Here is a 26,993-nt window from a genome sequence, read left to right on the forward strand (position 1 = left end):
CGTGTTCTGTGGTATCATCTATCGAAGAGGGCGCCAAAACCACCGGATCACCAGAGCCTTCGAGCTTCTATACTCTGTGCCTTCTCTATCTACATGTATTTCTGCATAAGGCTCTGCGTATCACCAGCAGCAGAGCCGTCTTAAAACGGTAACCCGACAGATTTCTCCTCCAGCCTGCTCCGAGAATGATGAAATGGGAATGCAATGTCCTTTGCTCAAGTTTTCGAGGCACTTTACTGATGATTAATCTCTGTGAATACAAGTACACGCGTGGACTATTATCACTGATTTTGAAGGCATTTTTTCCCCCAGAAACTTTCAGAGGGCCTAATTATTATTATTATTATTATTATTATTATCATTATTATTATTATTGTTATTATCATTATTATCATCATTATTATTATTAGTAGTAGTAGTAGTACCGTGGTAGTAGGAGGAGTAGTAGTAGTATTAGTAGTATTAATTGCTACGCCGACAAAAGGCCCGTAAATTAGAAAAAGTGAACCCTTTATTTAGTTCAAGTTTATGTTCAGTTCCGTTTTTCTACACATTGGGGGCGAAAAAAAAAATACTTCTGGTACCACTTCCGGGTTTAATCCGCTGACAAATATAAACAAACAAACAAACAAAAGAGGCTACCCGGTGTAATTTTGTCTTTTGTCCTTTTTATATGACACTTCCGGGTTTTATCGGCTAACAAGCAAAAACAAAACAAAACTACAAAACGAAATAAAGCTTCTGAGCTATTTTCTGGTGCCAACAATTTACAATCGCCCGCCTCACAAAAATTATTTTTTTCTTTTTATTTCTTTTAGTTTTTCTTTGCTGCTGACTAAGGGAGGGGGTTTCTGTGACTCATTTTTTCTTTTTATTTCTTTTCTTTTGCTGCTGCTGTCAAACGGGGGGGGGGGGGGGTCTACAGAACCCCATGAAACCTTTTCTTCTTTCATAAAATACAAAACTTCATATTATTTCACATGACACAGAATCAAAGGAACATTATATGGCAATCAACTAAGATCAGAAGAGTTTGCTTAACACTAAAAAATTCTGGCAGATGAAAAAAAAAATGGAGATATAGAATCAGAAATGAATGAATGAAGGGCCGATAATCAAACATATCATTATAAGGATTAAAAAAAAAACCAAAGAACAAAACCGTTGACACTGATGAATCAGCATGCGATTTTCAGCCACAGTTGAGTGTTTTATCGAAGAGAGAAAGTTTCGACGAGCCTGTGAAGGGCTGAGCTTAAATCATGAATCATGGGCGTTATAACTTTCAGTAAAACATTATTTTCTTCTCTGTCAAAAGGATGTAAAAAAGATCACAGTTGTATTAAAACACTTAAAAAACTTTCAAGCCTGACACAAAATAATGGAAACAGAATCAATTTGGATCTCATTTTTGCGAATCTTTCCTGAAGCACACATTTCGATGCATCTCTACCATTGTTACATCGATATAACTACAGTGTACTATAAAGGAATTGCATAGTTTGGGTTGAGATAGGAATTCATTAAAGGTGTGACCCACCTTTTATTAAGACCACTTTGTTGTACTTTGTTTTTGGATAAGCCCTACCTCAGCCACTTCAAAACCGATTTTCATCAAATAAGCTTGCGATTCCTCTTAGAATGATCTTTAATTCATAAATGGTTTGTAATAATTATCTGAAAGGTAAATTCTGAATCTCAACCAAAACTATATCATCTCTTTGATATGAATACCATTCTTCAATAATTTGGAATGTAGGCGGCGATGGGGAGGGGGCTTATTTCCACCGCCCTCGACTTCGTCTGACCAACTTCTCCCGCACCTCCCCCCCCCCCCCCCCCCCATTGCCATCCATCCATCCATCAATAAAACCCCTGTCCCCCATTCAGGCGGTCAACCACTGTATAATAAATTATGCTTGTTCCAGATTCTTAAAAGCCATGCTATTTTGACATTTCCAGTTCTCGGGGGGGGGGGGGGCGGCATATAACTTCTTATCAAGTTTTAATATTACTGTCATAGGCACATGGCGCATGCATGGGTAACGCAAGTCAAACTCTCCATGACCCTATTATTCGAACTTCCTCAAAGTCGCCCATTGAGGGCGCTATTCATCAAAATATAAAGAAATTTTAATGCTAAAATCATGTTTTTCTTTATGCTTTCTTTGTCCCCACTATATGCCTATTATTGTATGTGTCTTTATTTTAGGTCAATCATTTTCATATTTGCCACCAAAGAAATGCAAGTCAAACTTCACTTTTTGTTATAAGTGAAATTTCTCGAGGGCAACAGCTGGGGGCGCCAGCTATTCATTATAATATAAAGAAATTAGATTTATAAACAGGCATATGTATTGTTTGGGACAGGTACATGTATAGGTATCACATTTAAAATGTCATAATATTGTAATTTTAAGTTTGCAGATTGATAATAATATGATAAACAAAGTGTATACTGTAAGCAAAACTTGACGTGTAAAAGATTCTATACTGAATGACACTTGAAAATGAAAGGGTAATAATTTGGAAAATACTGTTTGTTTCAATTGTCTCTTATATCTTATGTATATCGTTTGATGTCTATCATGGATGTCACAAGTAAAATAAAGGACATAATAAGAATGCAATTTTAGGGCCATTCACAAACGCAATTGCTTCATCTCTTTTAATTGGTCCTTCAACAAAAAGCCAAGAAAGCCAGATATCATCTACTATCTTATTGTTAGCTGAAATTGGAACAGAAAAACAAGCAAAATTTGACTGATATGGTTGTCAGGTTATGGTTCCCATGGCAACCAGCAATATTGGACCTACGGCCTAAATTACATATCAAAAGTTAATGTTCGCAATAGAATCTTAAGGAAAAGTCACCAAATTTGGTTGAAATTGGGTTTAGGGTATAGGAGTAGCAAATGGTTGGAAACACAATGCCCCCCCCCCCCCCCGTCCCTTGGGCTTATAGGTCAAGAATGGAAATGGGATAGGATATTGTGACCCCCTTGTTGTCACGGGCTTTTGGAAGAGCCGAAGGCATCAAATTATTACCCTCCCCTTATTTTAGTTTGGTTTTTAGAAGGGAAGGTTGCAAAAGTATCCCAAAATGAATGAGTATCGGGGTGAAGTGTCCTTACAATTATTTCAGCACTTGCATGGACAGGGATATCTTTAGGAACTTTCTCATGCTGAATATTGGAGAAAATTTACTTCCCTGCGAAAAAAATGCCACCAGCCTGCTTTGCAGCACAATTGGCACATTCGGGAAAATTGGGGCATGAAACCACACATGAAAGCCACAATATCCTGACATAATTATTGTACATAATGTATTTGAGAACTTTTCGGGGTTTGAAAACTAATCCGATTTTTTTTTTTTTTTTTTTTTTTTTTTTTGGGTGGGGGAATTTGAAAACTGCCCTTAATCAAAGCATGGATCCTAGGATTCATGACTTAAAGGGATGGTACAGTATTTGTAGAGATGAAAATTGGGCTTTAACTTTTTTGCGAGATACCAAGAAAACACTTATGAAATAGTATAGAGCATACCATTTTAAGAGGAATTCAAAGTTTATTTGATAAAAATCGGGTTTGGAATAGCTGAAACATCCAAAAACAAAGTAAAACAAAACGATCGCAATCAAATGTGGGTCCCACACTTTATCAGGATCGCTCTGTTTTGGATATCTCGGCCATTTCAAAACCAATTTTCATCTAATTAACATTGAATCCCTCTTGGAATTACATGGTCTTTCACATTTCATAAGAGGTTTCTCACTATCTCACCAAAAAATGATAAAAACCTGAAGTTAAGTCTCAACCAAAACTTAAAAAAGTGACCCACTATTATCATTTCGACGATTTTCGTGATTTTCTCCCGAATTTAGCCTTTATGACCATTTCCCCGAAAAACTGGGAACGAGAATGCGGTCCAGATAATCATTGGATGGGGGTGGGGAGGGGGGGTCAACTCTACCCGAAACCAGCTCCAGCCAGGGGGTTGTTTCATCAATATAGTCAGCGCTGACAATTTCAGCAAAATCCTTTGTTGTGATCGGCTGAGATGCTCTGGTCACTGACTGTTACTATGGTGACTGTCAGAGACTGACAACTCGTCAGCGCTGACTAACTTGATGAAACACCCCCAGGGATGTCATCCTTTCTCTTGCAAAATCACATACTCAGTAATGCACACCCAATGTAAACAAACAAGAAAGCTCCCCTGGAGAGGCATCCCCCATGCACATGGGGTGGACTGTGTGCACGCTCACGCACGCTCGGCCAAATAACAGTAGCTAGAGCAGTATGAGATCTCTTTGCTAGCTAGGTGGACGTTTACGTACGTGCCTGTGCGATGTATACACTCCTAGCCAGGCGGCAGCGATAGTGCGGACGAGTCACGTGCAGGTATTTATCGAAAGTTATCAAAGTCAGGAAAGGTCTTATATTATTGGTCTTTCTTGTTGCTGTATGCTGAACTCTCAGGGGCTGATTTCCCGGCCCACCTGGTGTATGCCAATCAACCGACAGCTGAGAAGGTCTAGTCACAAGTTGAAATCATCATCGCCTGCCGCTGCCGGTGCCGATCGCGATACGCAGCTCTTCACAGTTCACACATCACAGTACACACAGCGAGTAATCTAAGGGAGATCCCCGTGAACGTTTAGACCCTGTGTCGGGTGTCTTCTTTATCGTCTCACATCGTGCATTGTTTTGATTCGAAGTAATTGACTGTGACATCCAAGGCGGAGTTTTAGTCAACGGAAAGGTCATTCGCTGTTTTCTCTCCTTGATCTTTACTTTAGGAAGACCAACAATAACATCCATTTAGAAAACAATGGCAGAATTCAGCCTTCCGTTCGCCGTGCTGGTAATCCAGTTGTTTACCTGTCCGCTGGTAATGAGCGAGACAGCTCGGTACAACACTGAGGCTCAACCTGTGACCGAAAACCCCATCATTGGTAGGTTAATATCATTAATTTTTAGAGAGGTTGGTGACTGTTTTATTACATGTTCGCAGCAGTATTACAATTAGATGTCCATTCTTCTGTCATGAATCCTACCACATTTGAAAAGATTTCCGTTTTGAATACTAAAAATAGAAGTAAATTTTTACTAACACTTGTCACTAGCTGTAGCTATTAACGTAACAGTAGGCCTAGTAGGCTACCTTACAATACTACTAGTAAAATAGTGTAGGCTGCTAGCCCGAGCAGACGCTGTTGCTTCAGTGACTGGGCTGTGTATAGTTAAGTAGGCTACTAAACTATTAACTGCGATCAGCCCCAATGCATTTAATAGCGTTAAATAACTGTGTACAAGGAGCGCTCTGGCTGGGGTTATAGAATATAGTAGGTACCTAGTACGTGCTTGGGTAATTTACTACAGATCTAGATTTGTAGTAAACTAGTATCTCACTGAAACTTAGTGAGAGTAGTGGAATATATATATGCTACTCCAGTACCAGAGTCATCATTGACATTAATAGAACAGTGGAAGAAACTTCACAAATAATCAATAATTTCAAGTCAGATGTTGATGAATTCCTGTTAAAGAAGTGCAACTGATTTACACATATACTGTACTCTGCAGATTAGTTTTCCTTTCCTAAAACAGTGCTACAGCATGTAGCAGTCAGTACTGCAACTAGAAGTCAAACTGAATGGCGTTCAAGTTTGACATGAAATTACAGTCAAGTGGGATGGCACTGGATGTGAGACTACCCTCTTTCCAGGAGTCCAATGCACAAATATTCAAATATGAATGACATGACCCTTGAATAGACAACAGCAAGCAGAGTTACTGCATATTTCGTACATAATGGGTTTTTCTTATATTCTGAGATTAATTTCGTTATGTATAGTAAAGCATTTTGTTTTGTTTGTATTTCATTTGCTCTGATGAGTTATCGTATTTGAATATTGTATGGTTGTAATTATGTACTGTTCATGCTGGTTATGTAAGAGCGCCATGAACATCATTCTTGATGGACTTCAGCGCATTATAAGAGGCCATTATTATTATTATCAACAACATCAACAAAATCATTATCACCATCAACAACAACAGCCCAACAAGACAGATGAATACAGGTGAATACAGCAACAAGTACTTTTTTTGTCTTGTACAGCAGAGTTAATTAGTACTGTGTTGATGGTCTATTATTTTTTTTTATACATATTTCATGTTTATGTTTCCCCCTACTTTGAAGACCAAGCCTTTTCATTCAAAGCACAATCTAGATTTCTCTCCTCCATGATTTGATTTGATTTGATTTGTGCTCACCAAATAATTTAGTGCAATTGAAAAGAATGGGCAAGGATTGGAATTCTACAATAGACATTATGTATAACTTGACTGAAGAAATTTGAAGTTCTGCAGCTCTTCTTTTTCAGGCATTATATTTGGTTTTGAGAGTCATTTTCATATATAAATGTAAATGCTATGTACGATGGTAAATAGAATATTTTCCTACACCTCATCTCAGCAGACATCATTAGACTGGAAAGTCTGTGACAACAGTGACAACAACAAAGAAATTCTGAATTTGAAACTACAAAATATAATTTTATGTTCATCTTTGGTTACAGTGTAAATCAGCTCTCCAGTATTTATATTTTCTCATGTGTTATTCAAATTGATCAATACCTATATTCATCTGATTGCAAAATGGATTTTTAAAAACTACAAAGTCTTATGGCATTGTAGATTCCAATGTGCAATGGTGATAATTTATATAATGACAGAGTTTGAAAAGTCCCATGTATGTAATTAGGATGAAAATAGGCAATTCTCCAACAGAATATAAATGGCAGTACTTTGTAAGTGTGGCCATATTTTATATTTTACTGCATTACCTCATGAAGTCTACAGACTAAGATGACCATTAAAATATCATGCTATAAATTGTCTACACCCTCATCTAGCAGTTGTCATGACTCCTTGCATAGCAATTTGAGTCATCATCAAGCATGTGCCAGTGAGATACCACAGTAGGTGTACCAGCATGATTTCAGATATTTGTCTGGTATGGGAGATCTTGCTAAAATGGCTGCAAGGTTTACCGCTATTAAGATATTTAATTAGGAAGATATTTGGACTGAAGGCAGCCCTTGCCAAACTCACTTTATTGTTGATTTTGTTTCAATAGTTCATAATAAGGAAGAAATTGCTCAGAATTAGATAACAGTGTGTAGGAAATACATGCGTTCATGATGCATGATTGAGTTTCTCGTCCCATTCAATATGATATGATATATATGAGATATTATATATAATATAAGATTTCACATCACCAATTTATGAATAACTATGCAGGAATCCTGACACAAGAATCAACACCTGTCCTGGCGCTGTTCGGCCCCACCTACCTCTCAGCCTCATATGTCAAGTACATCGAGTCTGCTGGTGGGAGAGTAGTTCCAATCCTTGTAAGGCAGCCAGAAGAATACTACGTTCAGATATTCAAATCTGTCAATGGGTGAGTATGGTGTAATCCCAAAAACAGTAGCATCAAATGGGATGTCAATTTGGCTTTTTAATAAGCAATATCTTGCCCACTTTGATAGTATGCGAGAGGGATAGAGTTAGTTCAAGCCCCCCATGGGACACCAGCTGGGCCAGCGTCATATGTCATCTTACCATCCCTTCTAGATCAGAATTGCTCTGTAGAAAAAGTTAAAGTGGAAAAGAGTCACAACCCTTGGATGTAAAACAGACTCCTTACTTTTTCACTTTTTGCAACGGGTAAGGTTGAATAACCCCATGTAATGGTTTTCTGTTGCACACAGTCTAGGAAACTGATGAAGTGTACTGACGCTCTTTTTGTTCACTTCAGATAACTTGACATTATTAGCAAATCAATTCACCAGTTGTGATGTGACTGATATAAGATGAAGAAGGACTCAAGCAGGATTAGGAGGAAGGGGAGGAGAAAAAGATATACTGGTATGGCCATCATAATGCAGACTTTAATGTAAAAATTAGAGGCTGTACAAAAAGGCTGCTATTCCAATTTTATGCATGGTTGCTGCTAGGACAGCAACATTAAAATTACAAGAGGTTCTCCCCTTGGAATAAGGATGATTTTATATTTGTACCCTCAAAAGTGAAAGAAAGATAAATAGTGGAATGATTTGACATGAGCTGAGAGTTTTGTTGCAACAATTTGCTTTGAACTAAAATTACTATTAAGGTACACATACTGTATAATATCTAGATGTATTTATAGTATGGTGATGGACTGAATTGATTGTCCCCGCCGAACGAGTTCGAGCAGGGGACTATGAAACGGGCTCCGTACGTGTGTGTGTCCGTGTGTCCGTCCGTGCGTCCGTGTGTCCGTGTGTCCGTCCGTGCGTCCGTGTGTCCGTGCGTCCGTGTGTGATCAAAATGTTCAAAATGCTACTGGTGATAAGCACAATCAGGGTATGCAATCATGACTTCCTCACTTTAAAAAATTGTAACTTCTAAAAGAATGCACCAACTGACTTAAAAATTCACATGCAGCATGCCAAGACATCAGTAATCACATGTGGTAAGACAATAGCTAATTTCTTCTCATTTACTGTTAATTATTAAAGATTAATTACCAAAAAGTCCCCCAAAACCCACATAATGCGTCAAAAAAAGCGTTTTACAACTTATGTAGAATCAAGATTTGAGGTCCATATTTTAAGTCTACCCCTATGTGTTTGGTATCAAATTAATGGATTTTTTCCTGGCATTGCTTGCATGCAATAAAAAACAGTGGTTCTTTCAGCTGGAGAAAGTTATAAGGTCTGAAGTCCCATCCTGGTAGGAGTGTAATGGTGGCTTATTTTTGTGACATTGTGACCTTTTAACCCATGCTGTACAGCTATACATGGAGAAACAGCTTATTTTTTTGCTTTTCCTGAAAGTACTGAAGACACACTACAATATGGTGTGCTGTTTGCCAATAAATGTTCAGCCAGTTTTGAGTTTTGAGCCATTTTCAAATGCTGAGTAAAATAAGTGCAGCCGTTTTTCAGTACTTTCAGTTAGGTATATCCTGATTTGACTACTTTAAAGAATCTTTTTCCCTTATTGAATATCCTTGTTTTTTTAACCATGAATTGTACATATGTAGAAATCTATTGTGTGAAAATTTTAGCAAATTTGAGCAATAGGAACTTATTTTTTTATATTTTTACAAATTGCTGAGCATAAATAAGACCGATACACGCCCATGTAATACTGCATGAAGGTCATATGATAAGTGTTCCGTGTTCATATTTCAATGCTTGTTCAATTTCTAAAGATATCATAAGCAAAAACATAGTATTTTGGCTTAATATGTCATTGTTTGAGTGTCACAGCTTGGATATCAACTCAAGTCATCATAAATCTCACATTCATTCTTCTATCTGTGTTTACAAATATGAGAATTGATCCAAACACTGTGCGCACATTCAAGGTCAAACTGTACAGATAATTTTTTAGATGAAAAATATAATATCTTCCAAAGTACCAGCCCTAATTTCATAAAAATTTGTAATAATGGCCACTATATGTCTGTTACCTATTCCTGAAAGTTTCGCCTCTTCACTCTTTGGCAAAAGTGAAATATGATAAAATATGTAAAAGTGGTTTTATTTGAATTCAAAATAATGCCTACAAAATTGATCATCCATTTCGAGAAGTGAAAATATGAAATTCATTCATATTTTGTGATATGTCATGGCTATGTGCTGGTGGTGAATGAAAGGGATATTTATCAGGAATATCTAACAGCAATATCAGATGAAAAAAGCATTCTCCTTTTTTTTCATGAATTTTTCTAATATATTAGTCATTTCAATGTAATTCGACACCCCTAATTTAAATGCTAATTTATGCGCAGTTTAATGCAAAATTTTGACTCTTTCTTTACATGAAATGAAAATTTGAACACTCAGCTACAACAAACAACAAAAAAAGCATTTTCACCAAGTTTTTTCATTTTTGCCCTGTTACACAATTGCATACCCTGATTGTGCTATTGACCTACTCCTTCGCCATTTCTAACCCGATTTTGATTCTGTTTGCTTTATATGATAGCACTACATAGGAGCTTTGAAACTTCTATACAGAATTTCAGTTGTGACCTTTGACCTTGACCTTTGACCTATATTGTACATTTTGCTTCAAAATGCTACTCCTTCGCCATTTGTAACCCGATTTCGATTCCGTTTGCTTTATATGATGGCACTAGGTGAGGGCTTCAAAACTTCTACACAGAATTTTGACCTTTGACTTCTTTGACCTTTGACCTTGATTTTTGACCTATATTGTACTTTTTTGCTACAAAATGCTACTCCTTCGCCATTTGTAACCCGATTTCAATTCCGTTTGCTTCATGTGATGGCACTAGGTGAGGGCTTCAAAACTTCTACACGGAATTTTGACCTTTGACTTCTTTGACCTTTGACCTTGATTTTTTACCTATATTGTACTTTTTTGCTACCAAATGCTACTCCTTCGCCATTTGTAACCCGATTTCGATTCCGTTTGCTTTAAGTGATGGCACTAGGTGAGGGCTTCAAAACTTCTACACAGAATTTTGACCTTTGACTTCTTTGACCTTTGACCTTGATTTTTGACCTGTATTGTACATTTTGCTACCAAATGCTACTCCTTCGCCATTTCTAACCCGATTTCGATTCCGTTTGCTTTATGTGATGGCACTAGGTGAGGGCTTCAAAACTTCTACACAGAATTTTGACCTTTGACTTCTTTGACCTTTGACCTTGATTTTTTTACCTATATTGTACATTGGCTACAAAATGCTACTCCTTCGTCATTTCTAACCCGATTTCGATTCCGTTTGCTTTATGTGATGGCACTAGGTGAGGGCTTCAAAACTTCTACATAGAATTTTGACCCTTGACTTCTTTCACCTCTGACCTTGATCTTTTTACCTATATTGTACATTTTGCTACTAAATGCTACTTCCGGCGGGGACATATTTTACGCACCGCGTAATTTCTACTTTTCCTTGTTTTTTTTCTATCCCTACATCAGTGGCGGATCTAGAGGGGGGTGCACCGGGTGCGCGCCTCCTCTTTACTTTTTGTTGAAACAAAAGAAATGAAAAGAGAAAAGGGGTACCTTCACCCCCCTTTAATTTTGTAAAGGTGCCTCCCCTTTAATACGGTATTCCTGGATCCACCCGTGCTACATTGTGTAATTGATATATTCAGTTAAAAATGCAATATTTCACAAGTTTTAATCTGAAATCCTGCTTTCCACCATTTGGAGATCTCACTGAAAAAAAAAAAAGATAATGCACATGCTTTCATCATTAATTTTGATATTGTAAGATTTCCGTAAGATATGTACAACTATTGTAAGTGTTAAAGGGACTGTATAGTACTGGTTGAGGTGGGGATTCATGTTTTGAACATTCCTAAGTGAGATAATGAAAAGCCTCTTATGAAATATGAAAGAGCATGTAATTTCAAGAAGGATTCAACGTTTATTTGATGAAAATTGGTTTTCAAATGGCTGAGATATCCAAAAAAGTGCTAATAATAAAAGGCGACATGCCACAACTTTATTAGGATCTCTTTGTTTCACCTTGTTTTTGGATATCTCAGCCATTTCAAAACCGATTTTCATCAAATAAACTTTTGATACCCCTTAGAACCCTTTTGACATCTCATAGAGCAGTTTCTGATTATCTCGCGAAACGTTGAAATCTAAATCCTCACCTCGACCAGAACTGTACACACCCTTTAAGATCTAATGAACCTGCTCATCTTTTTTTTTTTTTTTTTCCCAGCATTTTGTTTCCAGGAGGAAGCGCAACCATACAAGGTCTGACGTCTGACTACGCCAAGGCTGCATCAATTCTCTATCACTTGGCAGTAGCGGTAGGTACTTTATGGTGGAGAGGGCTGCTTGAATACTTCGCTCCGTATTTGCCTGTCATCAGCATGTGCTTTACTAGTATATGATTATACACAATTTACTGTATAAAACCTTGGCCCCAGCTCTGGATACCCCAGAATAGACTAGCTTGCAGCAGTTACTGCATTATATGTGGCTTTTTGCAAGTCATTTGTTTACACATTTTTTTTCCCCTACTTGTATTGAGCATTGATTGATGAAGTCATCAGATTTTTCAATGCCCAGATTTTCATCTGTACAATTGGTGTATGCAGTTTTACAATACTAAACAAAACAACACAAACAACTTTCCAGGCTTTAAAAAATGTGGTACACTAGACCATGAAATTACTTTAGCAGGGCAATCAGTTAACTGACACTGGGAACATATGATTATGGGTCAAGGGTCAAGATGAAAATTAGCTTTAGATAGGAAATTTACACAACCCAAGTAGGTGAGCTCAAGGTCTCATTAGTTCAAAGATTTATCTGATTTTATGACCAAGTAGTTCTCAGTACTTGCAAATCATACAAGTATGAATGCAGAATGTGTGCATTGCTCTTTGAGGGAGTATTTGTACCACTTTTATAGCCGCCAGAATCTGGAAACTTCAGCCTAGCTTCATTGCAGGATGTACATCATAGAGGGGGCCAGTTTGGAGCCAAGACTAGCAAAAAGCACATAGAGGCAGGGACTGACAAATAATTACATTCTTCAAGATAAGCATTAGTGTCAACAGTATGGGTAGGGTCTCCCAGCCTAAGATCAGAAGGATGGGTAAAGTTTTATTGTGTTAACACTTCTATTGCATTATCATGCTTCTCTCCCAAGTCTTTATTAAAACTATAAAAAGGAAGCCAAGAGAGGATCTACAATGTACAGAATGTATTTTCCGACCCCTGGTTCTCACTCGTCGCGCCATCCTTTCAAGTAGCTTGTTGGATTGAAGAGAGATGGGGGGGGGGGGGCATCAGGGAGCTGATCACCTCACGAGAGCATTAGGCCTGCCTACGTGGAGGCAAGAATTACGTGTACAGTTTGCTGAAGTGTTATGCAGGATGGCTTCCTCACAGTGATATATTAACCTGTTCCATATTGAATTCTGAAATGCCCATAGACTTAATACACAGGACATCAGGTTCCCACCCGGAATGGGTTAAAACTAGTCATCTGCTGGTTGTAAAGACACAGGAATAAGTGTGTAACAAATGGCTGTGAAAAGAGGTCTTTCCATAAAACTGTATCCTGTATATTTGACTTTATTCCGTTGAGAGCAAGCTGATTTGCTATGAAACTCATTTCCTATACTAAGTAAACATCTGCTGGAGTGTAGTTACGACTAGTCTCTAACTGGTTAATAGTGACAAGTATGAACATAAGTAAGAATGTGATTAGGGAAGTTATTAGGCAGGAGGGTAGGGTTCAATCTTCTGTACAGTAAATTGAATGGAACTGAATTGAATTGAAAAGGTATTTTATTGAGCAAAATCCATCGCAGCCGGAAGGCTGTATTATAGACATTGTACACAAAGGACCATGAGTACATTAAAAAAAGAATTACATACTGAAAACAACTTTTTGTGTCATCCTGTGCACATACCACAGGACTATACAAGAGATGGTCACATGACAGAAATAGCTTGAGTAAAGTGCCCAAAAGATGCAGTATGCTCAATTATACCAACTGTTAAATGGCCCCTACAAATCTTTAAAAAAGAATTGTGTCCTGGGAGTAAATTTTAAAATTCAATGACTGCAGTAGAGTATTTTTGTAACTTTTTTTTTTTTTTTTTTTTTTTTTGGACACAGCAGGCCATTACCTTGTTTGGATTCATCCTTGTCTTCTGAAGTGAAGAAAAAAAAAAGAGGAAAGTGTAGGGTCTGGTGTCGTCGTAAATGATGCTCATTGTAAAACCAGAAACATTCGCGGCCTGAAAATTTTGTGAATTGAAACCAACAACCTTTTTACATTGCATGAAACTTTCGCGAAATGATGGTTGGCATTCAATGCATTGTGTAGACAAAACTTTCATATCCATTTTCTTTTGCATATCTAGGCTCTCTACAAAATGTGCACTAATTTCAGGCATGTGAAAGTTTCTAGTTTTACAGTAGTTCAGCTGTGTTGTACATGGTAGGTGTCATGTGTTCAGTTTTAATGGGATACTTGCATACAAGTTTACAGTACCAGTTTGCAATGAAGGACAGAGCAAGTAGAAAGCAAAATGGAGGAAAATGTGATTTTAATTGTTACCTGACAGGAAGTAGTCAGCATATGTTATTTCAGTTGTTCTAGAAAAACAAAAACCAAAAACAAAACAGAACAATACACTCTGCACTTTTTTTAGCACTGGTACATGGGTACATAAAATCCTAGGTCAACAAACTACCAAACTTTGGCTGTTAATTCAGTGATAAATGAGTAATTCATTTTTTTTTTAAAATCCTGTCTTTCATCAGGCAACCCTAAGCTAAATGTGCAAATTGAAGCCAGTGAATCCTGTGGGTGTGTTTGCTGAATGAAATGAAGTATTATTGTACAGGATTTGGCTCTTGTCTTTCGTGATGAGGATTACTTGGTTTCTAGCTTCAGGTCTCAAATGAACAACAACCCATGGAAGCACAGAAAGGTGACTGCTTTTGTCAACACATCACAAGATTAAAATGGAAGTTGCAGGGTGGAGTCATGTTTAAAAATGATATAATTTTTGGCTGATTTGCAAATGCCATTCCAATCAGTGTTTCTTTGTCTTTGTTTTTGTTTGTTTCTTGTCTGGAGTGTGTGTGTGTGTGTGTGTGTGTGTCAGAAAATGCTACCTATAGGACAGTCATTATGATAAGAAAGAAAAATATTCTTACATTTCCTCACAGTATCAGCAAATAAAGAATTCAATTATCAGACAGTCCCTGATAAGAAGTCGTAGCATTTGACGTCACCTCATGTTTTCAATTCGACTGCAACTGAATATGAATCTGTTACAACGTCACCAGCCCTTACTTTGGACCAGGGCAGTACATTTCTGTGTTAGACTCTTTGGATGATGTTTTGCTGATGAAATCGGCCACCTCCGTCCCTGAGTGACAAACTATTCATCTAAAAGTCAACAGAAAGAAACAAAGAAAGCAAGGAAGGAAGGTGGAACTTTAGAAAAAAAGAAGAAAAAGATACCATAACACAATCTGAACCTTCAGCATAAGTCATGTGTGAGAGCTTCAGTGCCATAAAGATGTTAAGAGAGGGTCAGAGATTGCAGCTACATTGTACTAGGATGCAGACATGCACTTACTTCTTAAGATGTGATTGCGTACACGTGACACAATTTTAACCAAGTGAATGGCCTTGTTGACCTAAGCTGGACGAACTTTTGTTGTCTGGTTACTTTGTACGTTGGACAAACGAGTATATTGTCTGATCTCTCTACCATTCGGCTCATGGTTATCCCTTAGGCCAACAAGAATGGAGACTTCTTCCCACTGTGGGGCACCTGTCTTGGTTTTGAGGCCCTGATGATCCTCACTGCCCAAGAAGACATCCTGATGTACAACATCGATGCTCACAACATCAGCTTCCCAGTCAAACTCAGTCCAGGTACTGTTTGACCATTTGGATTTGATGTATTTTGCACAAAACTTTTATTCTTTGATGTGAAGCATGCCATACTTGTCACACTCCTGATATTTGAAAATTAAAACAGTGTGTTGTATCTTTACAACATTCTTCCCTTTCTTTATCTCTCTTCATCTGAGTAGATTATTATTTTCTAATCTATTTTGTTGTCCTTTCTCTGGTGGCGCCACTGATAGAGATGAACAAGCATTTGAATGAATCAAATACTTATCAAATTTTTGGCCACCCAATTGAGCGTGATTGAGGACATAAAAGTCTGAAATGAAGACTAAGCAACATATTTGTAAGCAAAACTTGCAAAAGAGTGCATCAAGGATGGAGTGAAATGGACAATTAACACTGAAGGTTGCAAACAGTACTGATGGAGAGTAGGGAATATGAAGCATACAGTGAGACATGAGAGTGGAAGAAAAAAAAATAATCTCAATCTGTGCACTAAGTATAGATCAATGGTCACTTGCTGTCTACCTTCTGTACAGAAAAACATGATATTTATGTACGATATTGTTAAATGTAATGATTCTCTTAGTGTGGAATGTGATGATGTACTGTACGCAAATATTTGTCTTTCATTTATGTACTGGGTGTATGCAAACATGTGCCATAATCTTCACCAGTTGATACAGCTGTATCTTTTAACGTCACGCCTTTAAAGGGGTAATTCCAGACAAGTTAGTCTGATTAAAGAGAGATTGAAATTTATAGAAATCGCAAAGTTTAAGGAAGTTATGAAATGATGCAGTCACTAATTTTCAGAAAAACAATTCTTAAACTTTCAGTGACTGTGAATATGCAAATGAGTGAGTTGATGATGTCATCACCTTACAACTTACCATACACATGTATGTAGTTTGTTCATAAAATCTGGAAATTTCCATTTTTTTTTTTTTTTTTTTTTTTTTGGGGGGGGGGGGGGTGGAATTCAAATATAATTATGCTCCAGTCTTAAATCCTAATATAGGCCTATGTGACTGGTCATAATTTCAAACTTACGTAGATATATACAGCATACTTGCCAACATTTTCATTTGAGAAAGTGGTAGAATCCAGGATGCCTATGCGAGCAGCGCTAGCTTGAATGCCAATGAAATCTTTCAAAAGCGGTAGTCTACCGCCAAATGCGGTAGAGTTGGCAAGTATGATACAGTAGCATTTTGTACACTTTTATAGCAAAATAATTGAAGTTTTTTGCACATGATCATAAGAAAGTTTTGCCTATGTGACTGGTCATAATTTAAAACTTTTGTAGATATACAGTAGTATTTTGTACACTTTTATAGCAAAATGAAGTTTTTTGCACATGATCATAAGAAAGTTTTGAGGTAGTGACGCTTGACATCATCAGCTCACATATGTTCATATTCATATCAACTTTTAGGGAATTGTTTGGCAGAAATTTGCAAAACATCACAATTTCATAGCTTCCCTAGAATATTGTCATTTGATTTTTATCAGATTTTCTCTGCTGTGCTCATGTGATTTTGCAGTTCTTTCTTTTCACACTTGAATTACCATTTAAATCTTTGATTTCATTTACTGTGCACCGATCAATGCATGGAATCATGTGCTGATTTGATGCTCATACATGTTGTACATGTTCATACAGTGGCACGGACACGTCACACAAACTTTCTGTTACTCTGTAATCGTAACCATTTCAGAGAATACATGTACAAGTGAGCTTTTTAAGGGTGTGAGTGTGAATTTTAATACCCTTCGCCCCAAATACTTGCAAAGCAGTCATATGATTGTTTGAATGGGAAAAAGACCAGAGAAGTTGTTAAAAACTACACACAGAGTACAACACAATTCATACATGTGATCTCTAGCATGACAGACTAAACCTTGCCTTTTTTAGTGTGAAAGGTTACCCTTGCATTTGTAGGCAATCAGATTGGAGTGGAAAACTTGATTTTGTGTGTTTTATGACTTTGTTGATCTATTTCTTAATGGTTCTTAATTCCTTAAGAATTAATCTGCTTCCTTCAGTATTGAAGGGTCTGCAGATACAAGTCTTTTTGTGTGTTCGTATGTGTTTGTGTTTGTTTGTTTGTTTGTGTATGTGTGTGTGTGTGTGTGTGTGTGTGTATTTCGACCACTTCACCAGGATTTTACCCTGTTCTTTGCAAGAGAATTGAAGTAGGTTCTAGTAGTAGCATATTGAAAGGGTATACATACTGTAGGGTAGGTATCCTACAATGTACATATCTGGGACTGATGATTTTGAGTTGCCTCCAAAAGACAACTTCAAGTGGGTGTTGTGAGAAATGAATTAAACATTGATTGATACCTAGAAGATATGCAAAATTTTCTCGTACAATGTATTTCAAATCCCATTAGAGGAGAAGCTCACTGATGGTCCATTGTTTGTTGCCCTCTCTGAAGTGTGTTATTAATTGAAATTATCACGTGTGATTACGGAACCCCACGTGACACTTTACGAACTTGGTGTTTTTGTTTGTCGGGTCAACTGCAAATTGAAGAAGAGATGGGAGGGTCAGTACTGAAGGGCCTTCTGCTTGTGACTTCCTGCCTTATGGCAGTTTTATTGATGTTTTGTTGGCAATCAATTAGTAAGACATTCCAGATGGGATATTTATTTTAGGTGTCAGCTTCCTGGGGTGTTTGAAGGACAACAATATGGTGGTTTGAGTCAGGGTAGTGTTAAAAAGTTTCACATTGTATTCAAGTTTGAAAGTTCATTGAACTTGATTAGTTCGTGTGACAGATTGAAATGATGTCTAATTTAGTTGTCTTTGCTTTCATCATATAATTGTATTACTAGATCTACTGGGAAAATGCAGCCTTTTCTTGGTATATTTTGTTTAAGGGCTAATTTGTTCAGTTTGAATTTGTTATTATTATTTTTGTAGCTGATTATGTGTCTATTAACAGCATTATTCTTTGTTGTTGTTGAAAGGCAGATTTGTTTATTGCTTTGTATTTATTTTCTGTCTTTTGCTAAATATGTTTTTTCCCATTGGGTTTTTCCATTTGGTTACCCCCTTGAAGTTTGCTAATGAATAAAATATTGATGAATTATGTGCATGACACATAATCAGCCAAGTTACTGGCAACATGGCCTGAAATACACTGTGATATTTTGGGCCCACATCTGTTTTCTAGAGAAGCCAAGCTCAGAGAGCTGCAAGGCATGAGATTTTGCTGTACATCAGCAGCACTTATGGGAATGAAACGTCCAAGCGGGAGGAGGTTTTTGTGGTAGGGGGTGTTCCTCCTCCCCGCGCCTTATAGGGAGCTTTTGCATTTTTATGCTGTAAGTTGTGCAATCTGGGACATTACTGAATGCAATGTTTTGGCTTCCAGTTGTTCTAGTAAGAAAAGATTGTCCCAAAATGTGACTCTTTTTCATGTTTGGAAAGTCATGTTTTGAGGGTGGTTTGGGTTGTTGTTGTTGTTGTTGTTTTAGGCATGAGAAGAAGCTTGTCAGACATTTTCCTTCCTCAAAGGGGTCTAAATCCTTTCCATGAGAAAGGGCAGTACAGAGCATTCCTTTGTCACTTACATGTACGATGTGCACGAGTCAGCTTGAGAAGACCCTGATATTATCATTCTTGAGATCTGGAGGACACACAATGTCATTGGCAAACAACCAGATGTGATGATTTATGCCAAGTCATTCATGGCAGGTCCAGAATACTACATTTGTAGTAAGACTCTCTTGACTTCTGCCAAGCGCAACTCGGCTAATACCCCTTTCATAAACTCATCCTCCTATTATCCGCATAAGAATAATGCGGACAATTCAATAAAAAATGCGTTCACAAACTCTGAAAATAATCCGCATTATTTTTACGAGCGCCCGTCCTGAAAAAGGCGGATAATCGTCATGGTGACTGCACACGCCCCTCCTGCGGGAAAGACAGGTGACGTTTGACCGCACCCCGGCAATTATCCGCATTATTTAGGTTTGCGTTCATAAACTCAAAATCTGGTCCCGACGCTGCTATTATGCGGATAATAGAAGGGTCGAAATAATGCGCATTATTCTATCCCCTCTCCGATTTTACGACCAAATGTTGCGGATATTATCCGCATTATTGAGTTTATGAAAGGGGTATAAGAGTTATACAGTGGACCATTTTTAGAACTCTTCAGATCTTAAAGGGTTAAGGCAAAGAAAGAGAAAAAAAGAAAAGAAAACAACTCCTGAAAGAAATGAAAAATAAAGAAACCCCTCCCCCCAAAAAAAGCAAACACCAAAACCACACCCTAAAATCTACTGTAGACACATTCATCCTAAAGGAACAATCATCAATCTACAGTATGTATAGCATATCTGGACAGTGCTGATGAGATTATGCACATACACGTGTACAGTATAATACAATATGTACGTGGACATTGATGCAAACACACATATTATCTACACACTCTTTCTCACACACACGTACACACACATGTGCTCTGTTTTAAGACAGACTCATCATATGTGTAATTCTATTTCTATGTGCTTTAATACATCACCAAGTAGAATACTCCAAACATGCTGATTGTACAGTGCTTCCATAATACAGACTCATGTGTATGCTCATCTGGTCTTTATCCTTGATAGTTCATGGTTGTATGATAATGCCAGCCCTATCAATGGTCAGTCTGAAATACAGTATCTGTTGTCATATGTCATGTGATGAGAGTACAATCAAACTGTTTTCTATCCTTTTGATTTCCTGCTTTTGATTGAAATATTACTGAAATGCCCTTGTCAACTCTTCAAATAGTTTCTAAAGCCTATCAATCTCGCAACAATATCAATTAAGGTCTAGGCACATTGAGAGGGTTAATGGATGGAGGACAGCTTCCTTTCCAATTTAGTGACAGTCTGTTAAGCCCACACATCAACTGACAGTGAAACATGACAAAATGCCAGTGCAGCATAAAATGCAGCATTTAAAAATACAAAAAAAAAAAAAATAAATAAACAAACAAACAAACAAACAAACAAATTACAAGTAAAAAAATATCCAACAACAACAACTAACAAACGATGCTTTTATTTCCCTTTTCAAACTCTGGATAATACAAGTCTAGGTTTCCTTGAGTCAGCAAACCCCACCACCACAAACTGTAGGAGAAGTACACATTGCAATACTGTCAATAAATCATGGTTAAACATGAAATAGCCATGCTGGTCAAAGCCACTTCTCCAGAAAAAAAAAAAAAATATTAAGTGAAATAAAATACAATGGACCACTACAGAAATGTGCTTGCAGTATTATTGTATACCAGTGCAAGTGTATATTGACTAATTTTATTTATTTAGTGCATTTGCAATCAATATGGGGTAACCAACGCAGACAAGAAGAGGAGCAATTAAGTTTAACAACATGATCAGCCCTCGCATATTACATACACTGTACATACAATCTGTACATACATGGTCCTGCCCCCTGCCTCCAGCAAATATACCATGGGTGTAATTAAAAGTGGAACAGCAACTTCATGTTATGACAACATCAACAAAACTCCATCACAGAGGCAGTGAAGGGGTTTACAGTGTAGATGTGATGCAACCAAATAAATGAGGACAAATAATCCTTATGTCCCTTCTACATAAGTCAGAGAGTGGAAGGGTGTTAACCATGGCATTTCTGCATTTTTTTGTACCATGATATATATATTTTTTTTTTTTGGGGGGGGGGATGGGCGGTGATAATGAAAGTTTTGTAGGCTATTTCAAGAAGGTAATAGCTGAAAAAAGGGTTAGCTTTGTAAAAAGTGTGAGGCCTATAGAGGTATGTGACTCATCTAATCAAGCAGATTAAGTTCTGTATCAGTTCTATTTGGTGATACCAAGGAGGTACTAGGCATTGCGTAGTACCTCCTTGGTAATACTAACATGTAATGCATGAAATAAACACTCTGATTTTGTTTTCTCTCTCATTTCCTTCTTTCAATGATTCTGCAGATTACGGCACCAGTCGGATCCTTTCCACAGAAAACACACCAGCTGATATCATAGACACGCTGACCACACAGAACTCAACTTACAACAGTCACAAATATGCTCTTACCACCACGGTAAGTTACTGTTGTAATTTCACGACGACAAAAAAAAAAAGCCACATACTGTACCTTTCATTAAATGAAATACAGAAGGATGTTCAAAACATACGCTTCAATGAAGACAAAGAGTGTCATTTTGTCTATCTGGTGCTCAACATAGGGAATACAATAATGAATTTTTACTTTACTGTAACAAGAATTTCATTAAAACAGTGTTCTTGATGATGGATTCATAATGGGAGTTCACTATACATCATGTAAAACAAAAAGTGAATGTTCGTTTGACAATGATGCAATGAAACAAGATTTTGCTAGTTTGTGAGAGGTAAGACATACACCATGGAAGTCATGTTGCAACAAAGCATTTCATCTTTCACCCAACACAAAATCTTGCTCTAGTGTATTTGTCCCCCTTCACAACTGCATTATGAAATATGATAAACATTAGTGGGTCTGAGTTTGGTAAAGATAGACGACTGTAAGTCACCACCTGTAGCAAGTCCTGTTGAGTCTGATATGGTCCAGTGAGAAAGAAGGGTGGCATGCAGTTTACAGTGGATTCCTATTATCCAGTGCACGGAAATGTATTCAGCTTATACTTCAACAGGCATCAAAACAAGTGTTGAATGAGGAAGAAATCCCAAAATTAGGAACTCATGCACAGAATAATAGGAAATTGGCACAAACATTTTGAATTGAGGTGACATGCTAAGGTGTGAATCAAATGTGGGTCTCTGTGATGAAAGTGCAAAGTGACCTGTAAATCGCTGTGTGCAAACGGCCATTTTTGCATTTGTGCAGAGAGGCACTGGTGCAGAAGTTCATTGCAATCTGTGTTGCATGCATGACTGTAAGCAAGTGAGAGGAGGATAGCAAAAAAAAAAAGTTATATAAAGAGAAATCAGTGTATAGAGGGTATAGTTTCTTACTGTGCATAGAGCTGCAATTGTTGATTTGTAAAGTGCTGCTGAAAGACCCATCCAGATCTACTGTGATGTATAAACCAGCAGTAGTTAAGAATGGTTTTCTAATACATGTATGAGTATACCATCACTACTTGGCATAAAATCCATTTTGACAATCTTGTTCTTGCCATTTTGTTGGATTATTGATTGATTGTGTTAGAAGTGCATTAAGGGATTGAGATTGGTCTGAAAACTCTGTTATAGTACATTGTTTTGTGATACTTTTCTAGGAGGTGTTCAACTTGAAGTATATAGATGGTATTGTACTGTATTTAGATAACTTGTTTTTTCTTTTAAGGGAAACCATCACAATCGATTACGGAAGAAGAGCATAATAGAGTTTGTTTTTCAAACCTTCAATGAGCCATAAGGTGTAAATTTGAAATTCATACACAGGGGCTGTGGCACATTTGGTAGTGTGTATGTGTATGTGTATGTGTGTGTGTGTGTGTGGGGGGGGGGGGGGGTCAAGGGTCAATGTTATCCCTGCTGAAAAGAGGCCAAGACATGTATGTCTGTTTCATCTACATATATATGTGCAGCTTCAGTGTGGGTTACCATTTCTCATTACGTATTCGCAGAATTTCACCAAATCGGCAATCCTTCCATCCTTCTACCAAGTGCTGTCAACCAACAAAGATCTGAATGGAGTAGAGTTTATCTCCATGGTTGAAGGTGAGAAGACAAAAACAGGGAGAGTTGATAAAACAAGAACTGCCACATTTGTGGAAATTAAGTATTAATACATACAAAACATGACAGGTATTTGATCTAAAACAAAATAAAAAGAAGTTGACTAAGACATAAATGCCTGTTTTATTTAGATATTCTACTGTAGTGGATGATGTAAAGTTTAGAGAAAAACTGTTGTCATATCTCTATTTGTAGTATAAGGTCATATTCTATTGTAATGGAAGATGGAAAGTTAGAAAAAACTGTCATCATGTCTATATTTGTAATATAAGGTCAAACTATTCTGAATTTCCTGAGATACGGTTATTGGTTATGCATATGAATTTCAGTCTCTCAAAAGCTACAAGTAAACTAATCAATTAAGTGATTCCTCACTATTTGCTCCCTATAATGCTTGGGATCATCACTGGCCCACCTCTGCCTTTTGTCTGTTCACTCCTATGCTTTAATCCCCTCCCTTTACCTGTATGGCTCTCTGCCTCTGAGTTCTAACCCACCCCTTATGTTTTCATTGTTCTGTGTCCCTCAGACCGTGCTTGTTGTGTGTAAGCCATGATTGCTTTCCCTACTTGTCAGTTAAACCTGTTGCGGATGGGCTGATTTTGCTACAACAGGCATTTCCCAAAGACACTTGCCCGAGTACACTCGGTGTTTGTCTTCAGCAGGATAACATCTGGCAAAGATTCTGCTTTGATTTAAAGCTCAGGTCCCTTTTGACTCCAGTTAAGTTAATACTGACAGTTACAAAATATCAAATATGACAGTGGTTCCAAATTTTCTGTGATTCTAACAAGGCTTTTGAAATAATTTGGGAAGTTGTAATTTTACCCATTGACGAGATGCATTTTACTATTACACATCGCATCTTCCTAATATTGCTCCTTGGAATGTGATTTTGGTGAGTGACTGCTAGCTGAGCCCTGATAATGCAAAGGTCAAATGTCAACATCAGTGAACTTGCGATTTACATGAAGGGTCATACCTGAAACAAAATAGGAGATGGAGGTATCCCAGTCAGCTAGACTGCTCTGTATTTTTTGTATGGAAAAAGAAAAAGCAGAAAACTAATATTATTTTGAAAGCAATAAACTCATAATATAGTCACCTTAATTAGCAACACTAATGAGGGTTGAGCAAAGGCCTTGGTTTGTATGTGTCAGGTTCTTACTTTTACATTAATTCTCTCCTCCAATCAGCTTACAACTTCCCATTCTATGGCTCCCAGTGGCACCCCGAGAAGAATTCCTTTGAGTTCAAGGTCAATGCCTGTCACACGATCGGCTGCGTCAGGCTGCTGCAGTATATGGCCAACTTCTTTGTGGAAGAGGGTGAGTAGAATGTATACCAGTAAGTTATACAAACCATGCATTGTCATAAACCTGTTTAGGACAAGTTATAGAATGGGCTTTAGAATCTCTGCAACCTGATTGGTCAATTGTCATGCATTGATTTTTACTGATCTACACTGAGCCATGCATCCGCTAAAATCCGAATGCATGGCTATGAGTCCGATAAAATCCGAAGGCATGGCTCAAGTCTTGTAATGTGTTGTAGGTGTACCGGACGCATGATGAGGGAAAAAAGTTGTATTTCATAAATTTACGGGCCTATTTTATAACATTAATGATGCACAGGCCTATTTCACGGATTAATGAGAAATGGATGCCCTTATTTAATTTTGGAGCAGTCTAAAACCCACTCGCTGTGCTCGTGGGTTTAAACAGTTCTAAAGTTAAACTCGCGCATCCAGTTCTCACCGATTCACTCTGTTCTGTGCATCATTTGTATACTGATTTACTACACCATGCATTTCCCGTAGACACCTGCCCGAGTAGACTCGGGACTAGTCTTTAATAGGTTAATGTATTTTGGAGTGATATAGTGCATGTGTAAGGGTATTTTACATTGATGACAACTGCACTGGTCGGCTCAATGCCATATATAAACTTTGCATTTGGTGGTGCATTGTTTGATTTTAATGCCACAGGTTCATGACTGAAGCTATTAGCATTGTTCAGCATAATTCCAACAAGCTTCCATCCATAGCCAAAACATAGGCTATTAGATGTATTTAATCTGCGCTTATGTGTTTCATTTATATAATATTTTCCTTGTTTTCAATAAAAAAAGTATGCACTTTGCCAATTCCTGCTGGCTTGTGCATTTTTTTGTAATCTTTTAGTGATATCAAGCTATGCACATATTGACAGTGTTAAATTACATGGCTCTGCCTATTTATACTGCATCAGCCCCATTTTCTGTCCTCTTTTATATATGTTGTTATCTGTCCCTAGATGTCTCTATCTCACTTGATAAGAAGCAAATATTTAATTGCTTATAAGAAGCAAACATTTAATTGCTTAGACCAGGTAAAGAAGACTTAATTAAAACTATTGAGGTGGGGGGTTTTGTTGGTCATTGGTCAATGATCAAGTTCATTATCAGAAGCTTTATAACTCATGCAATGCTGTGAAAAAGCATGTTAAAAATCCTCTCTTGTTTGCACCTTTTAGAAAGATTTATCGTTGTTGTTGTTGTTTGCCGTCTCCTGTGATGGGTAACACATCATGAAGAAAGGGTAGGGAGAGTATGAGCATGATTTATGATTGAAAAATTGAGAATATCATGCATGGACAGATCTCATATGAAACCAGTTACAAAGTATGTAGCACAAGGAAATTTTGGTCAATGTGGAAGGGAGTTCCTACACTCTTGGAAACTCCCTGAAAATTTCTGGGCTGTGCTGTTCTGCTGCTCTGTACTGTGTGTGATTTGAGACAGTATTGGTTTATTAGGGAACAGCTCAGCAGGAGCGGGGACTTGTCTATTGACAATAACCATGCTCACTATACTTTTGCATTCATAGACCAAATACACTCTTGTGATTGACTTGTCACCTGGATAATCCATGCTTGGTTCTGCGGACCTCTCTGTAGCATATCCATTGACTGTTTTTTCTCATCTTGCATTATATGGTCCTGAATGCACTCACTACCACGACTCATATACTGTCTTTATACTGCTTAATTGTAACTCTGCTGTTAGTGATAGAGTTTGGTGACAGCTGCTGTTGTGAAAGTGAGGCAGATCTGATTTGTAGCATATATCTTAATTCAATAAATTCATCTTTCGTAGCATGCATAGGCCAACTGTCAGCAAACTTACATTTTGTTTGCAGGTTACACAAGATGTTGGTGAAAATTTACAAAATAAATGTAATTGCCTCGTTTTTTGTTTTATGGTAGTTTTGATATTACCAGCAAATCATTCTCCACCATTTGTTTTTCTTATGATTTTCCATTATGATCAAACTTGTGAAAGTTAGATTTGACATTAGCCATGAATGGTTTCAATCTTAACCCTATGACTTATGAGACCAGTTAAAGTTGATGTTGGTATTACAGTAAGTGAGTAATTCGTTGTATTTTTGTTTCACTTATCAATATTTGTTATAAAAGTTACAGCACTTACATCTGACGCTGTATTGTATTTTTGTTCACAGTATTTTCCTTGATCACATTGTTATACTGATTTTATGTCAGTATGTGTATTCAAATGTTTTACTATGATTACGTTTTTGTCAGAAATTAAATGAACAAAATGAAATGAATTGTGTGCAAATTTCTATTCAAACTTTTTACTTGTAGCACGCAAGAGTGACCACAGGTTCAGCTCCACAAAAGCTGAGAGGAGAGCTCTGATTTATAACTACAAGGCAGTGAATCTGAACCGCATCAGTTCCACAGCATTCGAGCAGGCCTACTTCTTCACTCCATAGGACAGTCTTGACATA

General features: G+C 37.4%; 1 protein-coding gene across 1 annotated transcript; it reads left to right on the forward strand.

Moving 5' to 3' along the window:
- The first annotated feature begins 4,834 nt into the window (after positions 1 to 4,834).
- LOC140231795 (gamma-glutamyl hydrolase-like) lies at positions 4,835 to 26,993 on the forward strand. The gene is made up of 8 exons (XM_072311949.1): positions 4,835 to 4,958; positions 7,315 to 7,477; positions 11,780 to 11,870; positions 15,335 to 15,476; positions 21,445 to 21,557; positions 23,089 to 23,182; positions 24,397 to 24,528; positions 26,848 to 26,993. Exons 1-8 carry the CDS (start codon positions 4,835 to 4,837, stop codon positions 26,976 to 26,978), a joined length of 990 nt encoding a protein of 329 aa, XP_072168050.1. The 3' UTR covers positions 26,979 to 26,993.

This window comes from Diadema setosum, chromosome 8, assembly GCF_964275005.1.
Source record: "Diadema setosum chromosome 8, eeDiaSeto1, whole genome shotgun sequence".
Taxonomy (NCBI): domain Eukaryota; kingdom Metazoa; phylum Echinodermata; class Echinoidea; order Diadematoida; family Diadematidae; genus Diadema; species Diadema setosum.